Here is a 27,027-nt window from a genome sequence, read left to right on the forward strand (position 1 = left end):
AACTGTAAAGAAGGTCGCCGGAAGTGCGAGGGGCATCATTTGAAATTTATAAATTATCTTCGGTACTAAGATCATTTTTACCACATTTATCCGACCTAACCATGAGAGTGGGCTAGATGAAATTTTATTTATTTCGCTCTTAATTTCCTCTAATAGAGGGATATAGTTTTTCAGGTATATCTTTCTTAAGGTGTTCGACAGGAGGACCCCCAGATATTTTATTTCTTTGCGCCAGGGAAAGAAAAATTGTGTTCGCAACCTCTCCTCTTCTTTTTTACCGATATTTATGTTTAGGACTTCGGATTTTCCTAGGTTAATTTTTAGATTGGAGATCTGACCAAAATCTTCCAGTATTTTTAACAGATTCGGGATCGTAATCCTGGGGTTTGTAATAAAGAAGAGCACATCGTCCGCGTATGCGGCTAATTTGTGCTCCTCTTCCCCTATTCTAATTCCCGTAATGTCTGGGTTATTACGGATTACTGCCAGCAAAGGTTCAAGGGAAATCGCGAACAGCAGGGGAGACAGTGGGCACCCCTGTCTGGTGCCATTACCCATTTGTAGCAGGGTGGAGGATTCTCCGTTGACCCTAACCGTTGCTTGTGGATTCTTATACAGAGCCCCAATCCAAAATAACATCCTCGGGCCCACCCCCATCTCTTCTATTGTTTCTATCATGAGTCCCCAGTCTACCCTGTCAAAGGCTTTTTCAGCATCGATTGACAGGAATAGACCTGGGGACCCACTGTCTTTTAAGGCTTGGATGAGGAGCAGTGCCCTTATTCCGTTGTCCCTGCCTTCTCTCTCCGGAATAAATCCGACTTGATCCGGATGTATCAATTTTGTCATGTTTCTTTTTAATCTAGCTGCTATTACCTTAGCGTATAGCTTTACATCTGTATTTAGCAAGGCGATTGGCCTATAATTACCACATAATGTTTGATCTTTCTCCTCTTTCGGGATCAAAGAGATCGCAGCCCGCAGAGTTTCCGTCCCCATGTCATATTCGGTACCTATTCCATTTATGTATTTACATAGGTAGGGGACTAAGATCTCCTTAAATTTTTTATAGTACGAGATTACGAACCCATCTGGGCCCGGGCTTTTCCCTGAGGCTGTCTCTTTTAAAGCTTTATAAATTTCATCCTCCCTAATGGGGCTCTCCATGTCCTCCCTCTCCCCCTCATTTAGGCGGGGTACTTTGGCTTTTCGCATAAATTCTTTCGTCATCTCTTTTTGTCCTTTACCCTGTACCCCTTTTTTTTCCACATTGTACAAGGCTTCATAATAGTTTTTGAATACTTCTGCTATTTCCTTGGAGGTATGTACTATTTTGCCGTTTTTATCCTTTATTCTATCAATAAAGTTAACCTCTCTTTTACCTTTCACCTGTCTCGCTAGATTTTTTCCTATTTTGTTTTCCCCATAATACCTTTCTCTGACTCTGCCCATATATGTCCTTCTCCTTTCCTCCTCATATATATCCTTAAGTTCCTCTTTCTTGTTAATCAATCGATGGAAGGTCTCCTGATGTTGTCCCCCCTGCTTTTTATGCTCCTGTTCCAGTTTCAGGACCTCTCTCATTAACTTCTCCTTCTCTTCTTTTCTTTCCTTTTTTTTCCTGGTCCCTATGGAGATGAGGGCACCCCTAATATAAGCCTTATGGCCCTCCCAAAGGGCAGCACCCGACACCTCCCCTGTATCGTTTGTCCTGAAATAGAACTCTATCTCTTTCTGTATCTTTCCTGCCGTTTTCTTATCCCAGAGGAGCTCCTCGTTTAACTTCCAAGAAAAGGGGTGTCTCTGTATCCCGGGTATCCTCAGTTTCATAGCCACAGGGGAATGATCCGAGAAAGTTGCTAATTCTATTTTTGTTTCTATTACTGACTCCAATAACCTGTGTTCAACCAGGATATAGTCCAGCCTAGTGTACGTCCCATGCACCGGGGAAAAAAATGTGTAATCTTTTATTTTTTCATGTTGTATCCTCCATACATCTATCAATTGACTTCGCTTCAGCTGAAGCCTCACTCTTTTTTTACTTCTCACGCTCTTCCCCCTTGCACCTGACGTACTATCTAAGGCTGGATCCAAACAAAAATTCAGGTCCCCTGCCGCTATTACATCACCTTTCTTAAACTCCGCGAGTCTCCCCAATATTTGTGTCATATATCTCTCTGGGTTTTTATTTGGGCAGTATATGTTGGCTAGGGTGATTTTTCTTTCCCCTATTTTCCCATTTAAAAAAAGATATCGCCCCTCTGGATCGGTCAACCTTTCGGACACCTCGTATTTTATGTTCTTCTCAAACCCAATTGCCACCCCCTTGGCCCTCCTGATTGGTGAGTCTCCATAGATCCAATTTGGATATTTTTCGGAGTAGATTTTCACATTTGTGTCCTGTGTTAAGTGAGTCTCTTGTAGGAAGATTATTTCAGCTTTATATTGTTGGAGTTCTTTTAGAAGTTTAAATCTCTTTTCTGGCGAGTTCAAACCCTTAACATTATATGACACCAACTTTATCTCGGTCAACCTATCCTTCTCTGGGCAAGTTTGTTCTGCACCTTATACCTCACCGCATAACCCCCTTTTTTTCCTTCCTTATTATTCATTGCGTACCCCCTTCTCTTCTCCTGCCAGGAACCTCTCCCCCCCCTTCCCCCCTCCTCCCCCCCCCTCCCCCCCTCTCAGCCCAATCCAGGCCTCTGCTTTGCATAGAGAGTTTTACTCCTTCTGCTAGCCCAATCTCCTAGGGTATGACCTTGACTACGTTTCCTCTCTTCCCACCCCCCCTTAGGCCCCAATCCCCCTCCTATCCCCCCAACCATCCCTCCCCCCCCCCTCCCCCCAAGATCAAGTTAACATCGGGAGGATCAAAAAATTAGATAGAGAAAAAGAAAAAACAGTTAACCGTCTGCTCAGAGCCTACTATTCCCCCGTCCCTTACTTCTCAGTCCCTATACTTCCCAGGGATCTAATGGGATCGAGGGAATTGGAATTCCTATTTTGTTACAAAAGTCCTCTATTTCGTCCAAGGATTTAAGTTTGGACGACCTCCCCTCCTTTTGCACCACCAGCGCCGCTGGGAAGCCCCAACTATATTTTATATTTGCACTTCTAAGTAGGTCCAATAGGGGTTTTAGCCTTCTTCTGCGTGCCAGCGTTCCCGGTGCCAGGTCCTGAAAAACCAATAATGTTGATCCTTCATATTGAATTGGGGGTAGACCTCTGAGCTTACTCCAGATCTTAGCCTTTTCTTCATATATCTGGAACTTTATTATTACATCCCTCGGGACCTCTTCTCTCAACCCTTGGGGTTTCCTTATTCTCAGCGCGCGTTCTAGCTTTAACTCTGTCCCTTCTTCTTTTCCCAATAAGGGATTAAATATTTTTCCGATTTTTACGCCCAGCTCTTCTCCCTGTTGTTCTGGCAGTGATCTAATTCTCAGATTTTGTCTTCGATTTTGGTTTTCCTGTTCCTCCATCTTATATCGAATCTCTCTATTTGCTTCCTGTGATTTCTTTACTTGTGTTTTTAATTCCAGTATTTCTCTGGCCTGTCTTCCTGTTTGGTCCTCCATTTCCTCCACTCTCTTCAGTAAGTGCCCCATATCCTTCCTTACAGTTAAAATCTCCGCTTTTATTATGTTTTCTAATTTCTGGAACATTTCCTGTATTTCCCCCTTTGTAGGTATCTGAGAGGGACTCCCTTCCTGCCTTATTCCACTCTCCTGGTCTTCTTCTTCCCCAAAGGGGTCGCCCCTTGCACCTTCTAATTTTCCGACCTCCTTCCTCCGCTCCCTCGTCCCTCTTTGATTTCCCTCGAGTCCCGGACTTTTTTGGCTTGTTTCTTTTAAATATTTTTGTATAGAGCTGGAGTTCAGACTCTCCCTTGAATTTTTAGGCTCGTTCGTTCTAGTATTTTTCCCCTTCATGTTCTCCTTTGCCTTTCTTTTCCCCAGGATTTCCCGGGGATTTCCTTTCCAGGGATCCTCTTACTGGGGGTTTCTCTTTAACTATTACCGCACTCCCTCTGGGTTTTTACACTTTAGAGGTCTTGATTACGGTAATATTAAATAAGTACAGGTACAGTCCCCTTTAATTACTTTTGTTCCACCGATGCGGAGTAATTATACCATCTTATCAAGGGGCAAAGTTACCATCTCACTGGCCCAATGTCCTTTGGGCACGAATTCCTAGCTCCCGGCTTCAATCTACCCACATATATCTCCTTCTCTCCTCCAGCTCTCCGCTTCGTTCTTTTTCCTTCTCCTTCCCCTCTTGTCTTAGGTAGAACTGGGGATGTCTCCTACACCATCTCTGCCATCCTTCAGATTTGCAGGCTTTGTTTATCTTATTTATTATAGTTCTCCTCTAGGAATGGTGTATGTAGTACTGTCCCTTTTCACTCTCTTCAATGTACCATAGGAGCGCAAAAAAAAAAAAAAAATAAATAAAAAGAGAAAAAAGACGTACAATAATCGCCCAATACAAGTAGGGAAGGAGCAAATCAAGGCATCAGGCGGGTGAAAAAATCCGGACCCTCTTGTATTCACACTAATGTCTCTTAAGGATGGGGTCTATATTGCCAGAGTTACTACCTTGTCCCATTCAAATTTAAGACAGGGCTGCTTCTCTTATCTCATAGCACTGTCTGTTTTATTCTCCGTTTATATGCTGGCATATGCAATCACATCAAATACAGCATCCAGATAAGGAAAGATCTGACCTTATATCCTTGTGAGATCGTGGGGATATCCGAAGGAAGCACCGTTGACTCCTAGAGGGAATCCCACCTCCCGTCTGCCTTGATCCTGGGCTCCGAGATGTTTTCCTCTTCCAGCGTTCCCGCTCTGCTCTCACCCAAGCGGGAGGTTATGCCGGCCGGAACGCCGCCGGTCTATTGCGCCCCACAGACGAAGCTCGAGCGGGGGAGGACGGGGCAGGGGGTCGGGATGGCTGTGCGTTCTTTACGCCAGAGCCGAGCACCCTCTCACTGTGCTCTCCTCCGGCTTGTTCCTCGAGGCCTCCGCCATCTCCCCCGAGAGGTCCGTAGTCCGGCCCCTCCCCTCACCTCTCTCACTTCCGCATTCCTCGGAAGTCCAGTCCTGTGTTGGTGCTTTTAATTGTTAATGGTACCCCCATGCACCTGGCAAACACCAGTGCTTTGTGGTCACCATGCGGTGGTTTTATGCGATTTTAAAAACCATGACTGCCTTACTTTTTGAAAATTCCCCTGTGTTTGGCAGTCTATTGAAATGAATGGGCTGTCAAAAATATGCTGCATGCAAACGTGGCTTTCTGGTGTGAACCAACTCTTACAGAATGGCTGGGGTGGAGTTGCCTGAACCCAGAAGAGGCCGCCAGTTGAAGAGGACCTGATGGCAGCGCAGGAGCCAAACAGCAGATCAGTGCAGGGCAACATTGGACCCAGACAGGAGTGTGTGTTTTGAATTCAGTCTAGCCAAAAAGGTAAGGGGGTGGGGGTTGAGGGGGTTAAGTGCCTCTTAACACGATTGGAGGAACATGCAAATGGTTCTTGCAGTCAGCAAAAAGTCAGAGAATTAACAACTGCATTCAACACAAATAGTGATAATCTTAGCCCTTGTACACACGGTCGGACATTCCGATGGAAAATGTCCGATCGGACCATGTTGTCGGATAATCCGACCGTTAGTGGGCTCCATCAGACTGTTTCCGTCGGAATATCCGACGGACAAAGTTTTAGAGCTGGGCTATAAAATTTTCCGACAACATGATCCAATCAGACATTGTCCGATCGTTTGTAGAGAATTCCAATCAGACAAAGTGGCACGCATGCTCAGATCAAATTCCTAGACCAAAGCTATTGGCTACTAGCCTGAACGTAGTCCCGTTGTAACGAAATAACGTCATCACGTTCTGAACGATTGGATTTTCCGACAGCTTTTTCCGACCGTGTGTATGCAACACAAGTTTCGGACAAAATCCATCAGACAAAATCCGACGGATTTTGTTGACGGAATGTTCGACCGTGTGTACAAGGGCTTAGGGGTGTAGATTTGTGAACACTAAGCACAGTCGTGCCTAGTTCATTATGAGCACAATATCCATTACCAAATGAAAGTCTTCATAGAAGTTGTTGAGGAATAAGCACCAGATTCTAGTGTGCCAAGCTAATGTTTATATCCTTATTAAACATTAATTGTGATGGCAAATAAATGGGTTGCGTTTTCACCATATAACACAGTGGACTATGTAACGGTACAGTTTAAAAAGTTTGTTTTAAAATTCAGCTGGCGTTTACATTTTTTAAAGAGTGTGCAAATTAAACTTTCAAAATGTACAAATGTAATAGAATGCTATGTTTTGCTTTGCAGGTTAGCCAGTGGACCCGGCTCTGTGAAATTAGCATCCCATTGGCTGTGGAGAAGTTTCTACAAGGCCCATGTGCAGAAATTCCACCAGAAATTCTTCAGCTTGAGAAAAAGCTAGGTGAGCCAGTCAAGGTTCATAACGATGATAAATTAAGGAGGCAGAAGATGCAGCAAGAAATGAAGACAAATGACAATGCAGATGGACAAGGAAGGAAACAGGAACTGTCACAAAAGAAGTCTCAAAAAACATCCAGCTTGGACCTAGCTACAGCTTTATCTAAACTGAGTGTCCAAGAAACAGTTTCAAGAGTTGCACGAGAGCCCTCGAACATCAGGAAGGCAAAGAATGCAGATCTTCCTCCTCTGGAGCATGTGTTTGCTGAAGGCCTCTACTTCACTCTGACTGATGTTGTTCTAATGCCATGCATTCATCAGTTTCTGGTAAGAAATTTAGGTGTCTTAAAGCATGCATTTATCAAATACATAAACCTAACATAATAAGATGCTAAGATCAATGTTTAGGTATAAACATCATGTGTGTTTCATGGTCACAGCAAAGTCAATATGTCATAATTCATTGGAGACTTGTTGCAGATTAGCGCTTTCAATAACTTTGTTTTTGGCTGTGGCTTTTGGTCACAATGAAAGCTCGGTAAAGGGCTGCAGAGGAAAACAAACTTCATAAAAGCACCTAGAAAGCATACACGCACCAATAAGCCCTTTTGCCAATTTATGTTTACTGTAGAGGAATGGTAACATCTGAGGTTATGTTAAAGTAGATGTAAACTCACTCACTAAAATCTCATAAGTTTTATGAATATTTATGCAATTTCAAAAGTTTTTTTTTTTTTGAACCTTTTGAAATATGCAGCTTTCTTTACAGGATTATCTAATGATCCCAATGTGAAGGTGGTCCTTGTTCAGGCACTTCTGTTATATGTGGACAACTATCTCCTATTTGTGCTGCCTCACTGTTGCATTGTCACACATAGCCCTGTTTAGGACTAAAAGCAGCCATATGTACCTATACACGTTCCACTGACACTGTCCAGAGCAATATGTAGCCCACATTGGAGCACATGCATGTAGACAGGAAGTGGCAGGAGGACATCAGCAATGACAAAATTGGCAAAACTATAAGAACGTTTTTATGGAAAAAACAGTTTATGATACAGTGTTAGTGTTTTAGCAAACTAAATGTCATCCATTTATGAGTTACATCTACTTGAAAGCTGAACTCCAAGCATATACTGTATAAAAAAAGCACTTAATAGAGCTCAGTATTCATTAATACATTATTAAGCGTACTGTTTTTTCAAATGCAATCAGTGTAAATACTTGGATCTGACTTGATATTAGCCTCTGTACAGCAAAGTTCCGAGGAGTGGAAGGGAAGAAACGGCACAAGGAGCTAGTTGGGTGTGCTGCAGTGCAAGCAGCCATGCTGATAGTAGAGATCAGGGTGGCAGAAACTGGAGCTCATCAGTGTGCTGCTTCTTCTTTCACTGTCCAGTCACAGGCTGGGGTGATGTAAGTGAAAGCAAAACTATGGCAATGAAAAATCAGGGCCCCTTACCTGCTAGACTGTGTTGCGTAAACCCTAGAATTAAATGAGCAGAAATGCATATTGGATGTTACTAAATTATTTAAATGGGAAAATATGATTCACCATGGTTCAATAGATCAAGTTTTAGTTTCAGCCCTAACCTGAAGATTTGGAAGGTCTTCACATGATTTCCTTTGGGGGGCTTGAGTGGATTTTTATCAATGCTACCCTTCATGAAGATAAACTTGCTAAACTGTCATTTGTTAGCCACCACTTTATTTCACTGTCAGAACTATATATTGAGGCCAGCTGTTGCTCACCTGAACTTTTGATGCAAAATATTGTTGGATTGCAATTACAGCCAAACAGGAGTTAGTGATCTTGAATTCCAATCCCAGTTCAACCCTCTTTCTTCACCTGCACAGGCAACATTGCCAAACCCAGAGGTGGAGAACAGGCATACCATACGTTATACTTTTTATTTTCATTTAACCATGGGGTGTCGATTCCCCCATCAACACATTCAGTGCTAATAGGGGAATTCTTCCCGTTTCGCTTTTGTTTTCTGCCGGCGGGGAACCTTCCCCACCGGCAGAATACAACAATCAATGTTGCCGGCTATAGCCAGCAACACTGATCATTTTGGGAAAAACATGACGGGCTGGTTGTACTCCAGTTGATCAAAAGATCGACTTATGTACAGCCAGCTAGCCCATAGAAGGATTGAAATTCAGCCGGACCCTACGGAACCAGCTGAATTAAGATCTATGTATGGCCGGCATTACAGTTGTATAGACTCTGTATCTGTATTTTAATGAAAGCAATAATTTCATACCTGTGCTCATGAAATATCATATTACGGGGAGACATGACAAATCCGACTGAAACGTGTGAGTTATCTCAGCTCTACATGGGCTGACATGTCTGCTTTGAAAACAATGTCATTATGTCTGATATCCTCAAAAAAGTGTGAATTTTTACAGTATATCAAATGTGCAACTTGGCTAGACTGCTGTCATGGCTGTGCATTGCATTATTACACATTGTTATCAGGAAGTCAGGTTACTCGTCTCTGTTCAATAATGTAATTTAAAAAAATATAGTTTATTAGTCTAAGGCAGTCCATACATTAGTCAGTTTTATTCTTTCAACCAGTGGGTTTAAAAAACAAAACTGACTTGATTCCCTCATCCACACATTTGAGGTGGATGGGGAGATCCTCCCCACTGAGCTATTATATTCTTACAGTGGAGAGACTTCGCTGCCATCAGAATACACTGATCAGCGTTGCAGTCTATAGCCTGCGGCACTGATTGAGCAGGAAAAATCTGATAGGGCAGTTATGCAGAAGTCAATTAATAGATCTACTTCTGTACAACCACAGTACCTATACATGTATCAACGTTTGGCTGGTTCAGCAGGGATTCATGTATGGACAACTTAACATTGTTTTTCTTCAAAGTTACATCAAAGTTACAAGTGTTGAAATGACAGCCTTTCCTTTTAACACATCTCTCTGTCTCCAGGATACTGATTTACCTTTCTGATCCAGCAGTTTATATATTATATTTATAGACTGTTACATAGCTAGTGTTAACTAGTGGATGGAAAGAAAAATAACAGATATGTTAGGAAATAGTAGATTTTTGTTATCTCTTTACTAAGATACTTTAGTCGAAATCTTGCATAGTGGATTATACAAGAACTCTGTTCTAAACAAATGTGTAATAGCTTCTAATGGATGAGTTGTTTAGCTCTCTAAATATAAACTGTTAATGTTTTTTCTTCAGTCGCCAAGCTGTAAGTGTGGTAATAGTCAAAACTGGGGTTGATCTAAAAAAGCAGACTCCCTCTGCTTATAACCACTTCAGCCCCAGAAGGTTTTACCCCCTTCCTGACCAGAGCACTTTTTACACTTTGGCACTGCGACATTTTAACTGGTAATTGCGTGGTCATGCAATGCTGTACCCAAACAAAATTTTCGTCAGTTTTTTTCCCCACAATATAATAAATATCCCCAAAAATGTTTTTAAAAAACAAATTTCTTCATCAGTTTAGCCAACGTATATTCTTCTATTTTTGGTAAAAAAAAATCGTAATATGCATTTATTGATTGGATTGCGCAAAAGTTATAGCGCCTACAAACTATGGGAAAGATTTATGGCATTTTTATTATTATTATTTTTTTCCCCTACTAGTAATGGCGGTGATCTGCGATTTTTATCGGTATTGTGAGACACTTTTGACACATTTTTGGAACCATTGACATTCATACAGCAATCAGTGGTATAAAAATGCACTGATTACTGTGTAAATGTCACTGGTGGGGAAGAGGTTAACACTAGGGGGCAATCAAGGGGTTAAATGTGTGTTTCCTCAGTGTGTTTTAACTGTATGGGGATAGGACTGAGTAGGAGAGGAGACATATCTCTGTTCCTACTTACTAGGAAAAAACGACATGTCTCCTCTCCTCTGACAGCACAGGGATTTGTGTGTTTAAAGCCCAGCGAGTCTCATTAAGAGGGAAACACAGGATAATATAAACTATATGAACGTTCTGCATTCAATACAGTACAAGTGTTTAATGTCTTAGCATTACCAGTTCACTGATTGTTCACTTTTTGCCATTAAGATATTCTTGAAAAGACCCATCACCCTTTCATATGGCTTGTGACATGGTCACAATCTCTGTCAAAGCAAAGTATCACTGGACGTTATCCTGAAGAGTGCAGAAACATCTGTCTCTCTTGTTACTATTGCTAGACAGTGTGAATAATGCTGTGACTGTCCATGGCTATTTGTGACCTTACATTATTCTACAATATAAAAGGTAAAAGAAAGCCGTGCTTATGGTGAAATAAACGGTGGCTGCCTCCTCTAATAGGGCTCCCCTAGGGGGCACTAGATATAAAACAAATAGGAAATAAAGGGGTCAGTGGCACTACCAAAAAAAGATCGGTACAGGAAGAGCAAGAGGACAGTGGGGGCTGTAGTCAAAATCCAAAATTGGACACCTATAGCAATAAGGAACAGACCCCCTACAGGGTAATGTCGTCCTGTTAATGTGGAGCCTGTTAATATGTAGAATAAAGTGATATACTCAGGTGTATCATAAATAGATCAATGGTGTTAAATCCCCAAAAAGATATAAAATATACAATATACTGTGTAACAAGTCCGTAATTATAAAGTCATAATACGTACATGTGCTAAATCAAAGTCCATATAGAGCATATAGATTAATATGCATTAGTGTATCCAACCCACCCAAAAATAATAATAGTAAAACCAATGGGTATCCGGCAAGTGACGTAGTGTACGTGGCTTCAGCGTCGCTGAAGACGTCTGATGAAGCGCGTACGACGGAGCCACGCACATTGCGTCACTTCCGGGAACTCGAGAGGGTGGAACGCACGCTGCCGCTGCCGGCCTCCTACTCGTGTTTACACAAGCTGCTTTTCTGTGCGCCGTCTGGCTGCTGCTATATGGAAGCACTTTAAAGAAACATATATTGCTGCTTTGTTTTAAATATTTTTATTTTTATTTTTCCATTTTTTAATAAATGGAACTTTTTAATTACTTACTACACTATAGGAGCTGATTTTCCTTTTTCCAAGTGGAATAAACTAATACTTATGTCCACCTAACCTGGAGTCTAAGGGATGTCTTTGAAGGCCGTAACAGTGGATACCTGGTGATACTGGCTTAATAGAGTGGATTACACGCACACTACCCCTGCAGGGGTGATAGGTTCTGGTGAGTACATAAGTCACCAGGAGTTACTGCGAGCACAAAAGTCACCTATGATTGATGCTTTTGATTCAGCTATATGCACTATATGTTCACCATAGTAAAAATCGCTATATAGCCTCACATATAGACTTTGCTTACCCTGCATATATTTCTTATGGTGATATTCTGACTTATGGATTTGGACTTTTTGATCTGTGGACTTTACAGCACTTGTTTTTTATTTTTACTTGCCTGATACCCATTGGTTTTACTATTATTTTTTGGTCCGTTGGATACACTAATGCATACTAATCTATATGCTCTATATGGACTTTGATTTAGCACATGCACGTATTGTGTCTTTATAATTACGGACTTGTTACACAGTATATTGTATATTTTATATCTTTTTGGGGATTCATCACCATTGATCTATTTTATGATACACCTGAGTATATCACTTTATTCTACATATGAAATTAATGATATAGACACTTATGCCGTGTACACACGATCAGACTATCCGGCGGACTTAGTCTGGCGGCCAAACCGCCGGAAAGTCCTCCGGACTTTCCGAACAAGCGGACCTGCCCACACACGACCGGACTTTTCCGGCGGACTAGGTCCGCTGGACTATGGTGGGAGTCTGCCGTACTTTTGAAATGAACGGACTTGCCCACACACGGAGGAAAGTCTGTTCACTTTGAACGCATCTCCAGGTAGCCGGGATTAGCGAAGGAGGTCAATGTTGCCCCCTTCGGCGGTGAGATTGACACGTCGCTGGCCCTGTCACCAGTTATGGACTTAAAGGGGAAGCCCTACGCCGAAAAAAACAGCATGGGGGTCCCCCCCAGGTCCATATCAGACCCTCATACGAGCACGCTACCCAGCCGGTCAGGAAAGGGGGTGGGGACGAGCAAAATTCAGAGAAAAGGATTTAAAAAAATACAAAATTCTACAGCGAGAGTAAGATCATGAATACCCATCTTACCTAGAAAAATGGGAGATAGGCCCACTAAGTAGTAATGAACATAGGGATAAGATAATAAGGCTTAACCACTCTGTGGCTAAAGATATGCAAACACTGGAAATGTCGTATAAGCTGTTAGCGAGGTGGTACGTCACCCCTCAGAGAGCGAATACCTATAACAGAGAGAACCCCTCAACCTGTTGGCGAGGCTGTCTTGCAGTTGGAACTTTCTCACACATGTGGTGGGAGTGCCCCAAAAATACAATACTATTGGGAAACAGAGGAACGCCGCGCTTGACAAAAGAAATTAAACAAAAAAACTAAAAAGAGAAGCAGCAACCCAAATGTTATACTACATTTGGCATAAGAGAAAAAAAGAGTGGGTTGCGCTACAGAAAATAACTGAACTAAAAAAATATACCCATGTGAAACAACTCACAAAAAAGTTTGAACTTGTGTATTTGTCGCATACTAAAGAGGGATTAGAATGCGACAAAAAATAGACTATCTAATAAAGATAGAAAATGCTAAGTCAGTAAAAATAGCAGATACTTCTTAGTGTGGTTATACAAAGAATACCCTTAATAGGAGTGAATAATCAAATGAATGTGGAATAATGCAAGCAAAACTCTGCTAACAAAACCCAAACGCATAAAAATAAATGGAAAAAATATATTACACCAATGATACCTAAAGATTGAAATCGTATTGGGTATCAGAAAATATATGTAGTGAAAATAAAAAATAAAAAACACCTTAAGTAATGTTCATATAAAGTGAACCTGCAAAAAAAACAATATAACATCCAAAGGTCTGTTGTCTTAGAACAATAGTGAAACAATGTAACATCCAATGGTCCGTTATCTTATAACATTAGTGAAACATGAATATGGAAATTGTTTGAGAACATAATGAGAATGGAGCAATGTTCAAAAAGTCCATATACAGTCTCTATTTGCAAGGTTTCCCACAGTGAAGTAGTGACAGTAGAAATATCCAACACGAACGTGACTTGTGCTCAGCCTCCACCAATGATATTATTGCCGCTTACCAGAAACGAATGGTTCCTTATTACAGAGAACCATGTAGAGCAGTTGACTGATTCCCCCAGTCCAGGGTCTACACGAATGAAATGTAAGGGACTTCAGAGCCCGCTCGTCTCTCGATACACTCCCGTTCGTGGGTTTACATAAAAGGCAATGAGACTCACAATAGTGTAAAACCCAAATATAACTTTAATCGAACGTAAAAGACAAATGCGCACTTACAGAAATGAAGATTAAAACGATCGTTACAGCAAAACCGAGCCGGCCGGCTCGGTTTTGCTGTAACGATCGTTTTAATCTTCATTTCTGTAAATACTATTGGGACCAAGTAATGGAATTAATATGGTACATAACAGGAGAAAGGGTTAAAAAACAACCATGGACATGCCTGTTCCATGATACAGAGAGCGGAGTTGGTCAGTATTGTGCTACCTTAACCCCCTATCTCCTGAATGCAGCGAAGGCCCTGATCCCCGCACTGTGGAAATGCCTGAACCATGAAAGAATGGGTAGAGAGGGTAGAATGGATAAGATCCAAAGAAGAATCGATTCACAAAAGGGAAGTCCTAGAAGGGAGATATCAAAGGATATGGAAGCAATGGAGGGAGTTTAGAAAAAGCAGAGAGGGGGGTGGGGGAAGTATGCCTACCCCGTCTTGCTCACTGCTACTGGAATAGAAGGTAGAAGTGAGCAAGACGGGGTAGGCATACTTCCCCCACCCCCCCTTTTTTTTTTGCCCCTTCAGGGGAGGGGGAGGGAGGAAGAGATGGGGTAAAAGTGGATATATTTGTATGATGAAACACAAATGTAGAAGAGTATTGTATGTATAATGAAATTGAAATAAGAAAATAAAGAATATAAAAAAACCAAAAAAACAAAAACTGCGTTGATTAATTCAGTCAAGAGGTTTAAGAAACGCAAAATGAGTGAGACCATCTGAACTGGATTTTTTTTTTTAAATCTTTCATAACATTTGAACAAGGTGGGAAATTCACTTTTGCCATATGACGTTTGGGTTCTAAACCAAATAAAAATTTTCCTATTGTCTTAGGAGTGGGTGCATTATTCATGCTCAAGGTTGAAATAGAGGATTTTGGCTGTGCAAGAGGCTTACCATACATTTTGCATTCCTTACAATTCAAGTAGGTTCTCATGAGTACCTGCTATATACTTTTAAAGGGGATAGGATAATTGTGTCCTTAACACCACTTGATGAGAAAATGAGATATGTTAGGCAATTAAAGCTGGGAGCAGATGCATCTAGCATAGACTATAAGAGTCGGGTAGTCCATTTCATGACATCTCTGACAGTCTAGTCTGGAAATCTTGACAGCATGTATTAGAATTTCATTGACAGAATATGGAACAAATGATGTTGACATTCTTGAGAAAAATAAGTGGATGCAATTTGATATTGTGAAGTAAAGAATGAGTCATGTCATTTTTAGACCATTCTCTTGTCAAAAAAACATGTTTGATGACGTGTGTAATGCAGAAATGTGCTAGTACATTATACCTGGAATTAAAGATAGGCTTTTTTATCTGATATATCTGTCTTAAAGTAAACCTTTTACAAATCCTGGCAGTTTATACTGAGTGTGCAATTCAAAAATGCTTTAAACCCATCTCTGGGCAAATATCAACCTCACTACCACTCATTCACAAACCTTTTTTGACTGGCTCCATTGTTGTGACATCATCATGTTGCAGACTGCTGGATTCTGAAAGGGCCTTGCTGCTGGGTAGTCGGTATAAAGAGGTTGATTTACTAAAACTGGAAAAAAATCTGGTTTAGCTGTGCATAGGAGCCTGCTTCTAGATTTTTTTTTTCTCAAAGCTTTACTGAGCAAGCTGAAGTTAGAAGCTGATTGGCTACCATGCACAGCTGCACCAGATTTTGCACTCTTCAGTTTTAGTAAATCAACCCCAAAGTGTCCACATCTCTTAGAGACAAAGGATCCAGAATATAAATAGATCTCTTATAGTGCATCGCTGTTCAACTCGTGAATCATTCAATAAATAAAAACACCTCTTAAAATGCTATCATATATGTGTAAATATGTGTAAATAATTCAACAGTAATTTTTTATTTTATTATTTAAAGTTACAAATATATACCCATTTTAACTATTGTTGAAGAAGCAGTTTAAATCAAAGTCTATGTTGGGACCCCTAGGCGCTAAAATCTGGGTCTCATATATCCAAGCTTACTCACTGTCAGAAACCATGAATCAGACTGAGACAGAAGTACAGTTAAATCACACTTTTTTAATAATAGAAATAAATAGAACAAACATAGTCAAAACATAGCCAAAGTTCGGTAACAGGAACGGATAGTCAGACAAGCCGGAAAGTCAGGAAGCCAGGAAACGGCGTAGTGCAACAGCAAGCAGGATCTGGAGCCAGAAGTTATGTCAGCCAAGCACGTCTTTAAACAGGAACACAGGAGATAGTCTCTGTGATGTTGACCAAGGCAAAGGCAGAGATCATCTGGAATGGACGGCTTAAGTAGGCAGAACTGACAAGCAAGATATCAACAAGTGAGTCACTGTGGAGAGATAGGAGCTGGCAATTAGCCGACAGCTGAGTGGCCAGCTCAGAGAAGGAAGGGCTGAGCCCAGCCCTGATGCTCACATTGACTGAGATATCTTATAAACTTGCCCCCTCTCCAATGATGGCTGACCTTTTTCACCCCCCATGACTTCAAACTTTTCATGGTTCCTATTGGGGACCGCTCTGAAGTGTTTGGAAACACTGTGTTCCTTCACCCTTTTTTTGATATTATTTATATGTTCATGTTGTCAGGGCTGGGCTCAGCCCTTCCTTCTTTGAGCTGGCCACTCAGCTGTCATTTAATTGCCAGCTCCCATCTCTCTCCACAGTTACTCAGCTGTTGCTGTTATCCTGCTCGTCAGTCCAGAGGATCTCTGCCTTCGCCTTGGTCAACATCACAGAGATGATCTCCTGCGTTCCTGTTTAAAGACTTGCTTTGCTGACATCCCTTCTGGCTCCAATTTCTGCTTGCTGTTTCACTATGTTGATTCCTGACTTCTGGCTTGGCTGACTATCCGTTGCGGTTACTGAACTTTGGCTTTGTTTTTGACCACATTTGTTCTTTTTACTTTTATTATTAAACAAGTGTGATTTAACTGTACTTCTGTCTCGGTTAGTTTCATGGTTTCTGGCACATGTACTTACCAGCAGGGGTCTCGAGGTCCGACCCACATATTGGAACTTGCACGGACACTCGAATACATAAACCAGAGGTACAGGTAATAAATTCTTTAATTTTATGAACCCTTCCTGTGGCTGTAGCTATAAAATCCTTCCTCTTTTTAACATGACTTCTTTTAGTGGTTTTACATGCTAAACACCTCCCACGAGCATAAAAGCCTGTTAGGAAAGGTGTCAATGTTTCCATCTATCTACTGGGAGGGTCCAAAACTCCAGGGGCTAAGATGTTTCTTAAGCTAGGTGCCTTTTTATATACAAATGTGGGATGGGAGGGGAGAACACCCCCTGAAACCTTATCCCCTCAATAGTATATTCCAAAACTTCTTAATTATACTCTCTACCTTATTCTTTTGGATATTATATCCCAACACTATCCTATATTCATCTCATTCCTTACTTCCTACTTTTCCTTTTGTTACCAGTAAGTCTTTCCTCTCCATATTTTTAACTATTTCCATCTGCTTGTTAACAAAGGCACTATCATAACCTTTTTGCAAAAACTTCTCAAACTGTGCCGCTTGCTCTATAAATTCTTCCTTCTTGGTACAGTTCCTCCTCAGTCATACAAACTGCCCCTTTGCCTGACTGACGTCATCTCCTCTCCATACCATAAACAGGTCATCAATAAACCTATTGTAATAGGCCAACTCTTTTGGTCTATCCGTAAAGACCACCTGAGACTCCCAGTGAGCCAAAAATAAATTGTCTACACCGGGAGCAATACGGGCCCCCATAGCAACCCCGGTCTTCTGTAGGTAATAACTATCATCATACTAGAAATAGTTATGAAGTAACCCAAACTCCAAAAGGTATCTACGTTTTTTTTCTATGGGAGAATTTCTTAATGCCCATTTAACTGATTTCTTAGCATCCGTATGTTCAGTTATGTTCCACAGGTAACCTACATCCGCTGTCACCAGAAAGAATGGGGAATCCTCTATTTTTATACTTTCCAAAATCTGCAGTAAATGTTTGGTAGCGGTCGACATCACCAGAGGTTGCAAAAAAATATCCAGGTATTGACCCAGTCTGAGAATGTACCCCACTGACTATAGGTCTCCCTGGTGGGTTTTGATTATCCTTTATGTATTTTTGTAAGGACATATATTACTGGGGTTTGGCATGAGGTAGGATTTAAATATTCTTCTTTTTTTACATAAAATATTTTTATTTACCACTTTTGTTATTCACTTAGAAAGATCTTCTTCTTTATATTGCTTAACTGGATTAGACGCCAGTAATACATAAGTATTGGTATGCCCTAATAGTCTCTCCCTCTAGACAGCAAAACAACCCACAACACCCCCCCCCCCCCTTTATCCGCCGGTCTAATAACCACCTCTTTCTTATCCTCTGGGGACTGAATACCTTTCCTGATGTATTCTGGATCATGTAGTTTCCTGATCTTTAATTGTTCCAAATCATTAACAACCATTTTGTTAAATAGTTCTACTACTTAAAGATAGCTTCCCCTATTGGTACTTTCTTTTTTTTTTTTTGAGCCTCCTTCCTGCTCTCCTACCCCTCCATCTTTTCTTTCTACTCCAAATGTGTTTCCATTGTGTGCTTCCCCCTGTTCCCCCCCTCCTCTTGGTACTCTCCTGTTCTAAAAATCATCCCTGACTCATCAATATATCCTTCCAAGGGAGCATACTGTATATTATACCATCCTGGGTGCCCTTCTGATTGTGACCCATCATATCCCATTTGGGGTCTATCATAGCCCCGTTGGGGTCTACCAGGCCCTTATGGAGATCTATATTCTTGTTGCGCTGGATAATAGGGAGCTGGATTTCAAATATCCCTGTTTCCCAGATCTAAAAGGCCATCTACCATTGAATCCTACTCTATTAAATCCTCCTCTTTGGAATCCATTACTGTAATACGGTCTTCTTTGTCCTCTGTACTTATTATAAGGATTTGACCATTCTGTCCATAATCCAGTCCCTTATATGGTCTAGAATGGAATGGTCCCAGTTGGGGTTGGCCACTAGGTGCCTGTCCCTTAGGGGCCTGCTTTTGGACTCCCTGTGGGGACCCTTTTGAGTATCTCTTATTGGCATTTTCTTATTTATCTCTTCTATTTTGGTGGCTGTAGATTCCCGGGATAATATTTCCTGTTCTTCTAACCTAACTTGCCATTTAAATATTTTCTTTTCTTTATAATCTCTCAGGAACGTCTTCCTCTTTTTATCCGTAACTTTTTTTTTTTTCCCTTCTCTCAACATTAGACGTAAGCTCTCCTGACAATCTAACAAGCTCAGGCTCTTCTTTCTGTGGTTCAACTAAATCCCTCAGGACCTGTATCTGAGCATCCACACTCCTAATATTAGTTTGTTTCCTTTTAAAAAGAAATATGAGGAATTCCACCTCTTTTGTGTTAAAGAATACAAACCACTCTTTGGTGGATTCATCATCTATCATTGGGTGGAACATCCCATCTAAGATGGCGTTGAACCATCTCTCCTATATATCTATCAAAGGTGACCATATCCCACCAGGCTCTAAGTATCTGGTATATCATGTGACCACGCACTGGGGTAAGAACTTTGGGCTTTTAAATTGTTTGTTAAAGTGGGGTAAAGGTTTTTTCTTTTGTTTTGTTTTTGAGGGGGGGGGGGGGGGGTTGGAATCTGGGATGGAGTAGAGATGTAGGCTGAGGATTGAAAACTACATGTAAAAATGATTAGTAGATCCTGCTACAAAGGGTGCTGGCAGATGTTCCAATACCTGTTGCCCCTGGGGAGACATCATTCCAACAATGGCCAGACTAGCACACAAAATATTGCATACTCCAACCAAACCGGGGACCCCAAAGAAAAAATATTTTAAAGGTGAATTTCAATAGCACATTGTTAACTAGTGTAAGATTAGACTACAAATTGTAAAGTGAAACATCTGTGGTCCACCTGAATGGAGAAACAGACGGGCAAAAGGGATATGCTTGATGTTGTGTTTTCACAGCACTGAATCTTCTCATAGAGGTAAGCACAACTTTACTTTCCACTGCAAATGAATTATGCACATAGATATAATATAAAAGAGAGAGCTTCAAGGAACAATGTTTAACATTCTTTTATCAAATCTTTGTATAGTTTGAAAACTATTTGCTGTAAAAAGCTTGCGTGCAGCAAAAATATGCACAATTTTGTAGTTTGCCTTTGTATATCACGGTACCAGCTGTCAGCCTAATAAGCTATCTGAGGAAATCCACTTATTTTGTGCTGTCTAAACATCACCTGCCTCAACTCCTGTAGGGTATTCGTGACATGTCTAAAAAGTTAATTGCCTAGAAAAAACACTGGGGTTAATAGACTGTAAAAGCAAATATAGAAGCTTTTTTTTTTTTTATATAATAGTAGCTCTTTGACTTTTAAACATTAAGTGTATATTTGAAGGCAGTGAAGTGACAGTTCTTAAATAGTTGGACAGATCTGCCATATCCAGACATTCAGCACTTGAGTGTAACCTGCATATGGTGTCACCTACATGTGTGTATTTGAATGTATAAGTGTGTGCTTGTGTGTATATATAGGTTTGTCATAGGTGCTTATGAGAAGCTGTGTGAGCTGTAGTATTACTGAACCTTGCTGGGACTGTGACACCCCTCTTGTGGATACATGATTGTTACTGTTTCATTTGCTGCTGAAAGCACCGTTGCGTTACCTTTTTGGAAAATAGACTGTTTTGATCAGTAAGGATCAAGGTAATGCATTGAATTCTAGAAAAGATGACTACCGCAGACATAGTTGAAGCACATCCGGAGCTTTTTCTACACAAGAGAAGGGCTCCCTCAGACAGACTAGGTGAATGGGCAAGCTCCTTTTTCAATTGCAGGTGCCCAGTGAGTATACTTTGTCTTAGCCCCTGTATCAGCATGCGATTACAAGCTGTTGAAGGCTGAGATATTGCCCAGGCTGGGGCCTCTTTCAATGAGGTCAAGCTGTGTCCATGCTGGTGCTTTGACAAGGCTAAACCTTCCCCCGCACAGCTGTATAGCCTGATGCACCTGCTCCAAAACAAGCTGCAACATGAGATGATGACCCCCACTAACATTGTAGAGTAAGTTGCTCTGGAACATTTTGTGTGTTTTGTTTCCAAGGAACTGCACCACTGAGTGGCCCAGGCTAAACCCCAACCCCTGGATGCGATGGCAACTGCAGTGGAATGCTACAAGTGTGCAGAATGCTTCTTAAATGAGTTGTAAACACTTGTGTTTTTTCACCTTAATGCATCCTATGCATTAAGGTGAAAAATCACCTGACAGTGACCAGACCCCCCCCCTCCCCCATTTTACTTACCTGAGCCCTGGAAATTCCCACGGCGGAGACACGCTATCCCTCTACCTGGGCTTCTCGGCTCTTGATTGGATAGATTGATAGCAGCGCAGCCATTGGCTCCCGCTGCTGTCAATCAAATCCAATGAAGCGCAGTGGAGGTAAGTATGATATGTTTGTTATTTAAAAAAATAAAATAAATCAAAGCTTTACAATCACTTTAAGGGCACCTCATTGACAAGACAACTGCTCCCATTGTATCTGCCTATGTGTAATAGTCCCGCTAAAAGCACCCCAGATCCTAACCCTCCTGGAAATTTGCAGGTTGCTGGAGAACGCTGCAAGATTTTTGCTGGAACTATTGCCACATGAGTCAGAATATGATGGCCCACTGTCCAAAGCAGAACAAGCCAAGGGAATATGACATGGGCCGCTGTTGCTTTATGTATTCATATGTAACCTGTACTGATAAAATTGTAAATCTGCATAAGTATTTGGTATTAATAGATAAATGTTTGCCTCATTCTTTGACTCTGGGAGTGTCATTACCTATTTGCATTAAGACAAGTTGCTGGGAGCTATGATACCCAGAGAACAAGTGGGTGTCATCTGTGTTCACGGTGATGTTAACGACTATCCCATAGCTCTGTCCACCCCAATGGGAACCATTTCACCAAAGGCTGGGGTGATGCCAGGGTTGCAACATGACCCGGGGATCGAGTGAGACTGCCCCGTATTCTAAGATTTATATGAACAAAGGGTTCAGAAACCTCCCCTAAGGAGGAACTCTCTGATGAAGTAACTAATATCACACTTCAGTTTAAAAACAAGGTTGTCGTTTGTCAGGAGAAATGTGAACCTGCAGACACTGACCCAGATCTTATCTAGTTCTTCCTGATTTCAGGGTCTCCTTTCGTTAGCATGAGAAACCTTGCCAGGGACCAATTTACTGTATTAGATGGTGAGGCACAGCAGCCTGTGGTGGATGTGCAGTTTCTCCATTTTGCTATGAATCGTAATCTGTAGTAGATCATAACCATGATAAAGCGGTTGAACTGATGAAAATCTCAGATTTTGAAATGCAAAGTGTTAAATTTGGCTTAGGCTCATGTGCTTGGGCCAAATTTATTGGTGCATCTAAAACTCAGGAATGTGTTTTGCAATGATTTAATTGTCCTGGATTATATTGGGAAATCAATGACTTCTGTGAGCTATGTCTGACCTATCAAATAACTGATCCATTGTCCATTTTTGAAGTCTGCTGGTACCAATTCTGATTATCGAAGTACCTTTTTAGATTGCATAATTATGGACCTGGTGGGCCTCTTGGCCAAGGCAACTAGAGGACACCAAAACATTTTAGTAGGTTTTGACTATGCCACCAAATATCTAGAAGCACTAAATACCCAGAGGTGATCCCTTTTTGAAATACCTCCTCCAACTATATTGTACGGGAGTTGCTTCACATGTTCACAAAAACAGGAGTCCTGTCCAACATCCTGACCAATCCAGGCACCCATTTTATGTCTTAAGATAATGAAGGAGCTCTGTAACTTGTTTGAAATTAAGCACTTGTGGACTTTCGTGTATCATCTGCAAACTGATGGGTTTGTTGAATGCTTCAACAAAACCCTAAAATAGATGCCCAAGAAAATGGTGAAAAAAGATGCCCGTGTCCGGGATTGTTTACTGCTTTAATAAATACCATTCAGAAGGCATTGCATGTATCCATGGATATCTTGGCCTTTGAGTTGTTTTTTTAGAGACATCCCCATGGACTACTGGATTAGGTTAAACAAATGTGGAAACCAGAGACTATGCTCTATCTGAATGTTGTGGAATACATTGTGCAAATGCTGGACTGAATGACAGATGTTAAGCTCATCGTCGGGGTGCTTTTGCAGGCTGTGCAAGAAGCTCAAAGTTGGTTGTACAACCAGTTTGCCAAGGTTAGAGAGTTTCACCCTGTTGATCAGGTTCTTGTGTTGGTGCTAACTGTTAAGCGCAGATTCTTAGCAAAATGATAGGGAACCTTTTGATGTAGTTGAAAAGGTAAGAAAGGTAAACTATAAGCTCCGCCAGACCACAAAGAGCCTTACCAAACCTATAATGTTAACCTGATCAAACCCCGAAAGAAAAGATAGGCTTTGATAGTAGATCCATAAATTCTGGAGGATCTCAACACTCAGATAAAAAGTAGTGATAGCAGAGATCCTCCACCCTTGAGAAATTTTCTCAGACTTGCTGGGCCTAACTAATGTAATTGAGCATGAGATTCTCACAGACTCTAGGGACCATTTACATGGTAACCTGTAAAGCATTCTTGAAGCCTGCTGTAAGATCGATGGAGCTTAAAAATATGCTGGACATTGGATTATTATGGAGACCTTCAGCAGCTGATCAAGCCCTAAAATCGTGCTCAAGCTAAATGGAACTTTTTTGGCTCTGTATTGATTTTTGAAAATTGACTTAAGTCTCCAAACTGGATGTGTATCCAGTGCCCCAGGTAGACAAATGTATTGAAACATTAGACTTCTTCTAACAGGGAGATTTCCTGGCCTCTGGGGACATCAAGGATGCCTACTTGCTTGTCCTTATCTTTCTGGCACATCAATGTACCCTGTGTTATACGGTGGACACAGGGCTTTACAATTTTTTTTATTTCACTTTTGGTCTGTAGCCTAGGTCATCGCCAAGGTGCTAATCCTTTTCTTGCCTTGATTCACTCTCAAAGCATCCCCTAGTGGCATTTCTATACAACCTTCTTCTAACCGATCATTCAGCACAGGATCTCTCAGCCAACGTCCAATGGACCAACCAGACCCTACAGGGAGGAAATGCCATCATAAAACGTACTCGGTAGGACGAATCCAGTCTTTGTTCTTCAGTTTGGTCTGCATCAACTTCTGGCCTTGAATACCTTCAGGGGTCTAGTATTGGCTCTTGTCATTCTTTGTCAAGGACAGCTTGTCTCTCTCCTTAGTGAAAGCCTTCCCACACAGTGTCAATCAAAATCTTCCCCTGTACACCCTCTTGTGAACCATGATATCTTAACTTGGTTTTGTCAGTTCTTTGGAAACTGCCCTTTTCTCTGTCTTCCCTTACTTACAAGGTTGCCTCTTTCTTTGCCATCACTTCTGCAAGGTGAATGTTGGAGTTGGTGACCTTTAAGTAAAAGTAAAGGCTTGTTGCAACTTCACTATACGAATCATATACCTTCTATAAGTAAATCAATATAAGTGAAATTATAAATACTGTATATATTTTTTGTACCTTTTTTGCTTTGAAATTTTCTCTTTCTCCCCCTTTTTTCAGGCTAATATCAACTTACACCACTATAGTTCGGTGGTGAGTTGGGAACTAAATTATAAGCATTAGTTTGATTAGTGATATAAGTGAGTGTCGGTACTACCGACATGACATATTGGATGATATGACGGACTATACAGGATCAAAATGGTATGGACTAATGTCCAAAATTCGTAAAGAATGTGGTGATGACTATGGCATTGAACTAGAAATAGAGGTCTTGATACACAAAATGAGGCAGGCATTGGAAAGAAAATCTAATCTTTTTTGGCAGGTGAAGTTCTTTGAAAGGTATATTAAGGAAGATCTGAATCCACAGGGATTGAGGATTCAGGTTTTCCCACATCTCTGGGAGATCAAAAATTTATTCAAACTACAATGGGAAGCTAGTCTGCAGGAATGTACAACAAGGATGATGAATTCTTTGAACGTTATAATAGGGACATCAAGGAACTTATCGAGTTTCAAAAACAAAACATGTCCTTATGTGGCCTTATGTGCCCATCCAAAATTGAGAAAGATAAATTATTGAAAGAGTATATTGAGAAATTTAATAAAGATCTAATCTATAAAAAAAGATATTAAATTCATCAGAGATAAAGTGGCGTTTAATGGGATATATGCATATAAATGGACGCAGCAAACGTGGATAAAGAGGCAGAAGAAAATCATGGAGGAAATAAAAGTACAAGGAAAAGTGACAATGACGCAGCTGAGGGGACTTACTCTGACTGATCATATGTTTAAAATATCTCACGTTTCTCAATTCGCACAGCCTCCTGGAAGAGGAAGTGGTAGACAACGAAGATCTAGAAAAAGACAGACTACTAGTGATGGTCACAATAGTGGTGGTAAGGGAAATAAAATAAAAGAATATACACATAAGAACTATGATTCAGATTTAGGCAAAGATAACATGACTGGTGATGGGTCACTTAGTGGTGAATTTACGTATGTAAGGAGAGCCACGGGATCTGGCATACTGACCGGTTCCAACCGGACACCCATGTCCCCCCTGCCATCTACACACGTACACTTTGATACGCCCAGTAATTCGGGGACTATCCCTAAAAGCACTAAAGAGAAGGATTTTCACTTGTTTCCCAAAGTACAGGATCCACCCAACAAGCAAGGTGCCCCCCACAATCTGGACCGATATGCATACAAAAGCAAATGGATAACCAGATGCAGGTAATTAACCTATCCTCCCGGGTGCTCTCTCGGACGGAGATTGAGGTTCTTGGCCTTGGTCTAAATTTCTGGTCGGCAGTACAAGCAGATAGCTTTGAGGTGGTAAAGGACCTCAATCTCTTCACTAGGCGACCAACTTATAAATATATGTACGATGAAGAAGCGAAAAAAAGAGAAAACAAGAGCCTATAGAACATGAACAATGGAAAGGGTTCACAGTAATAGGTTTTATGGCTCTGAAGGATCTTATGGATCTATTAGATGAAAATGATGCTCTGGAGGATGGCTCTGCTGAGGGGGATCTCTCGGACATCGTACCGGGAGTCCCCCCCCCCCCCCCCGAGCACAGTCTCCCCCAGAAATGTCAACACATTTCGTAAAAAATCTACTAATTTCCCTCCTTTAAATATAAATCCTAATATCTGGACATTCCTGTCCCAAGTCACATCTGATGTCAAGAAATTGACTTTTGGCACTAGAAGTGACAACAATATTACTTTTGAGCAATAGCAGGCAATAAATCTACAAAATGACAGGGACATTACCATTAAAATGGCTGATAACAATGGGAATGTAGTAGTAATGGACAAGGGGGATATTGAGAAATGTGTCTCGATATACTTTCAAACAAAGATTGGTATACCCCTATTCCTGAGAACAATATTCAGGAATTTAATAATGAGTATGACAAAATTAACAATGCCCATATCAATGGAATCATTGATAAAGAAATCCTAGAGGCGCTAAAGGTATCTCATCCAAGAATCCCCTCATTCTACTCTCTACCAAAAATCCATAAGAACTTATTAAATCCACCGGGACGCCCAATTATCTCAGGAAATGGGGCCAAAACTGAAAGGGGAAGTTGTTTGGTGGATGCTTTCCTGCGACCTCATGTTGTGGAGCTTCCATCCTATATCCAAGACACGATGGATCTACTGAGAAAATTATATAACATGAGTATTCCATCTGACAGTATATTAGTCTCCATTGATGTGGAGGCACTATACTGTAGTATACCACATGTACTGGGTACATCAGTAGCAGAGGTTTTTTTGATTGAAGGGTATGAGGCGGCCAGGCCTCGCAATGCTTTTGTGATGGAATTGCTGCATCATATTCTAACTAGAAATGCATTTGTTTTTGATGGCTCTCACTACCTCCAGGTGCAGGGGGTTGTGATGGGGACGTGTTGTGACCCATCTTATGCCAACCTGTACCTAGGGGGAGGGAGCATACTCTCTTTGCGCATGAGTCTCTATCTATGTACCTGTCCAGCATTTTATGCTGGTACAGGTACATAGATGACATCTTTATGGTCTGGAATTCGAGTGAAGAGGAACTCCTGAGATTCATGGAGAGGTTG

At 41.1% G+C, this 27,027-nt stretch overlaps 1 protein-coding gene across 1 annotated transcript in view; it reads left to right on the forward strand.

Moving 5' to 3' along the window:
* Positions 1-27,027, forward strand: part of GSTCD (glutathione S-transferase C-terminal domain containing) — a 257,832-nt gene that overhangs the window by 69,579 nt on the left and 161,226 nt on the right. Inside the window, exon 3 of the mRNA XM_077476668.1 lies at positions 6,360-6,797. Within this exon, the coding sequence (XP_077332794.1) occupies positions 6,360-6,797 (438 nt within the window). The remainder of the gene's footprint in view (positions 1-6,359; positions 6,798-27,027) is intronic.

The sequence above is a fragment of the Lithobates pipiens genome, unplaced genomic scaffold, assembly GCF_037356315.1.
Source record: "Lithobates pipiens isolate NorthernLeopardFrog02 unplaced genomic scaffold, aLitPip1_a1.2 Scaffold_13, whole genome shotgun sequence".
In the NCBI taxonomy this organism is placed as follows: domain Eukaryota; kingdom Metazoa; phylum Chordata; class Amphibia; order Anura; family Ranidae; genus Lithobates; species Lithobates pipiens.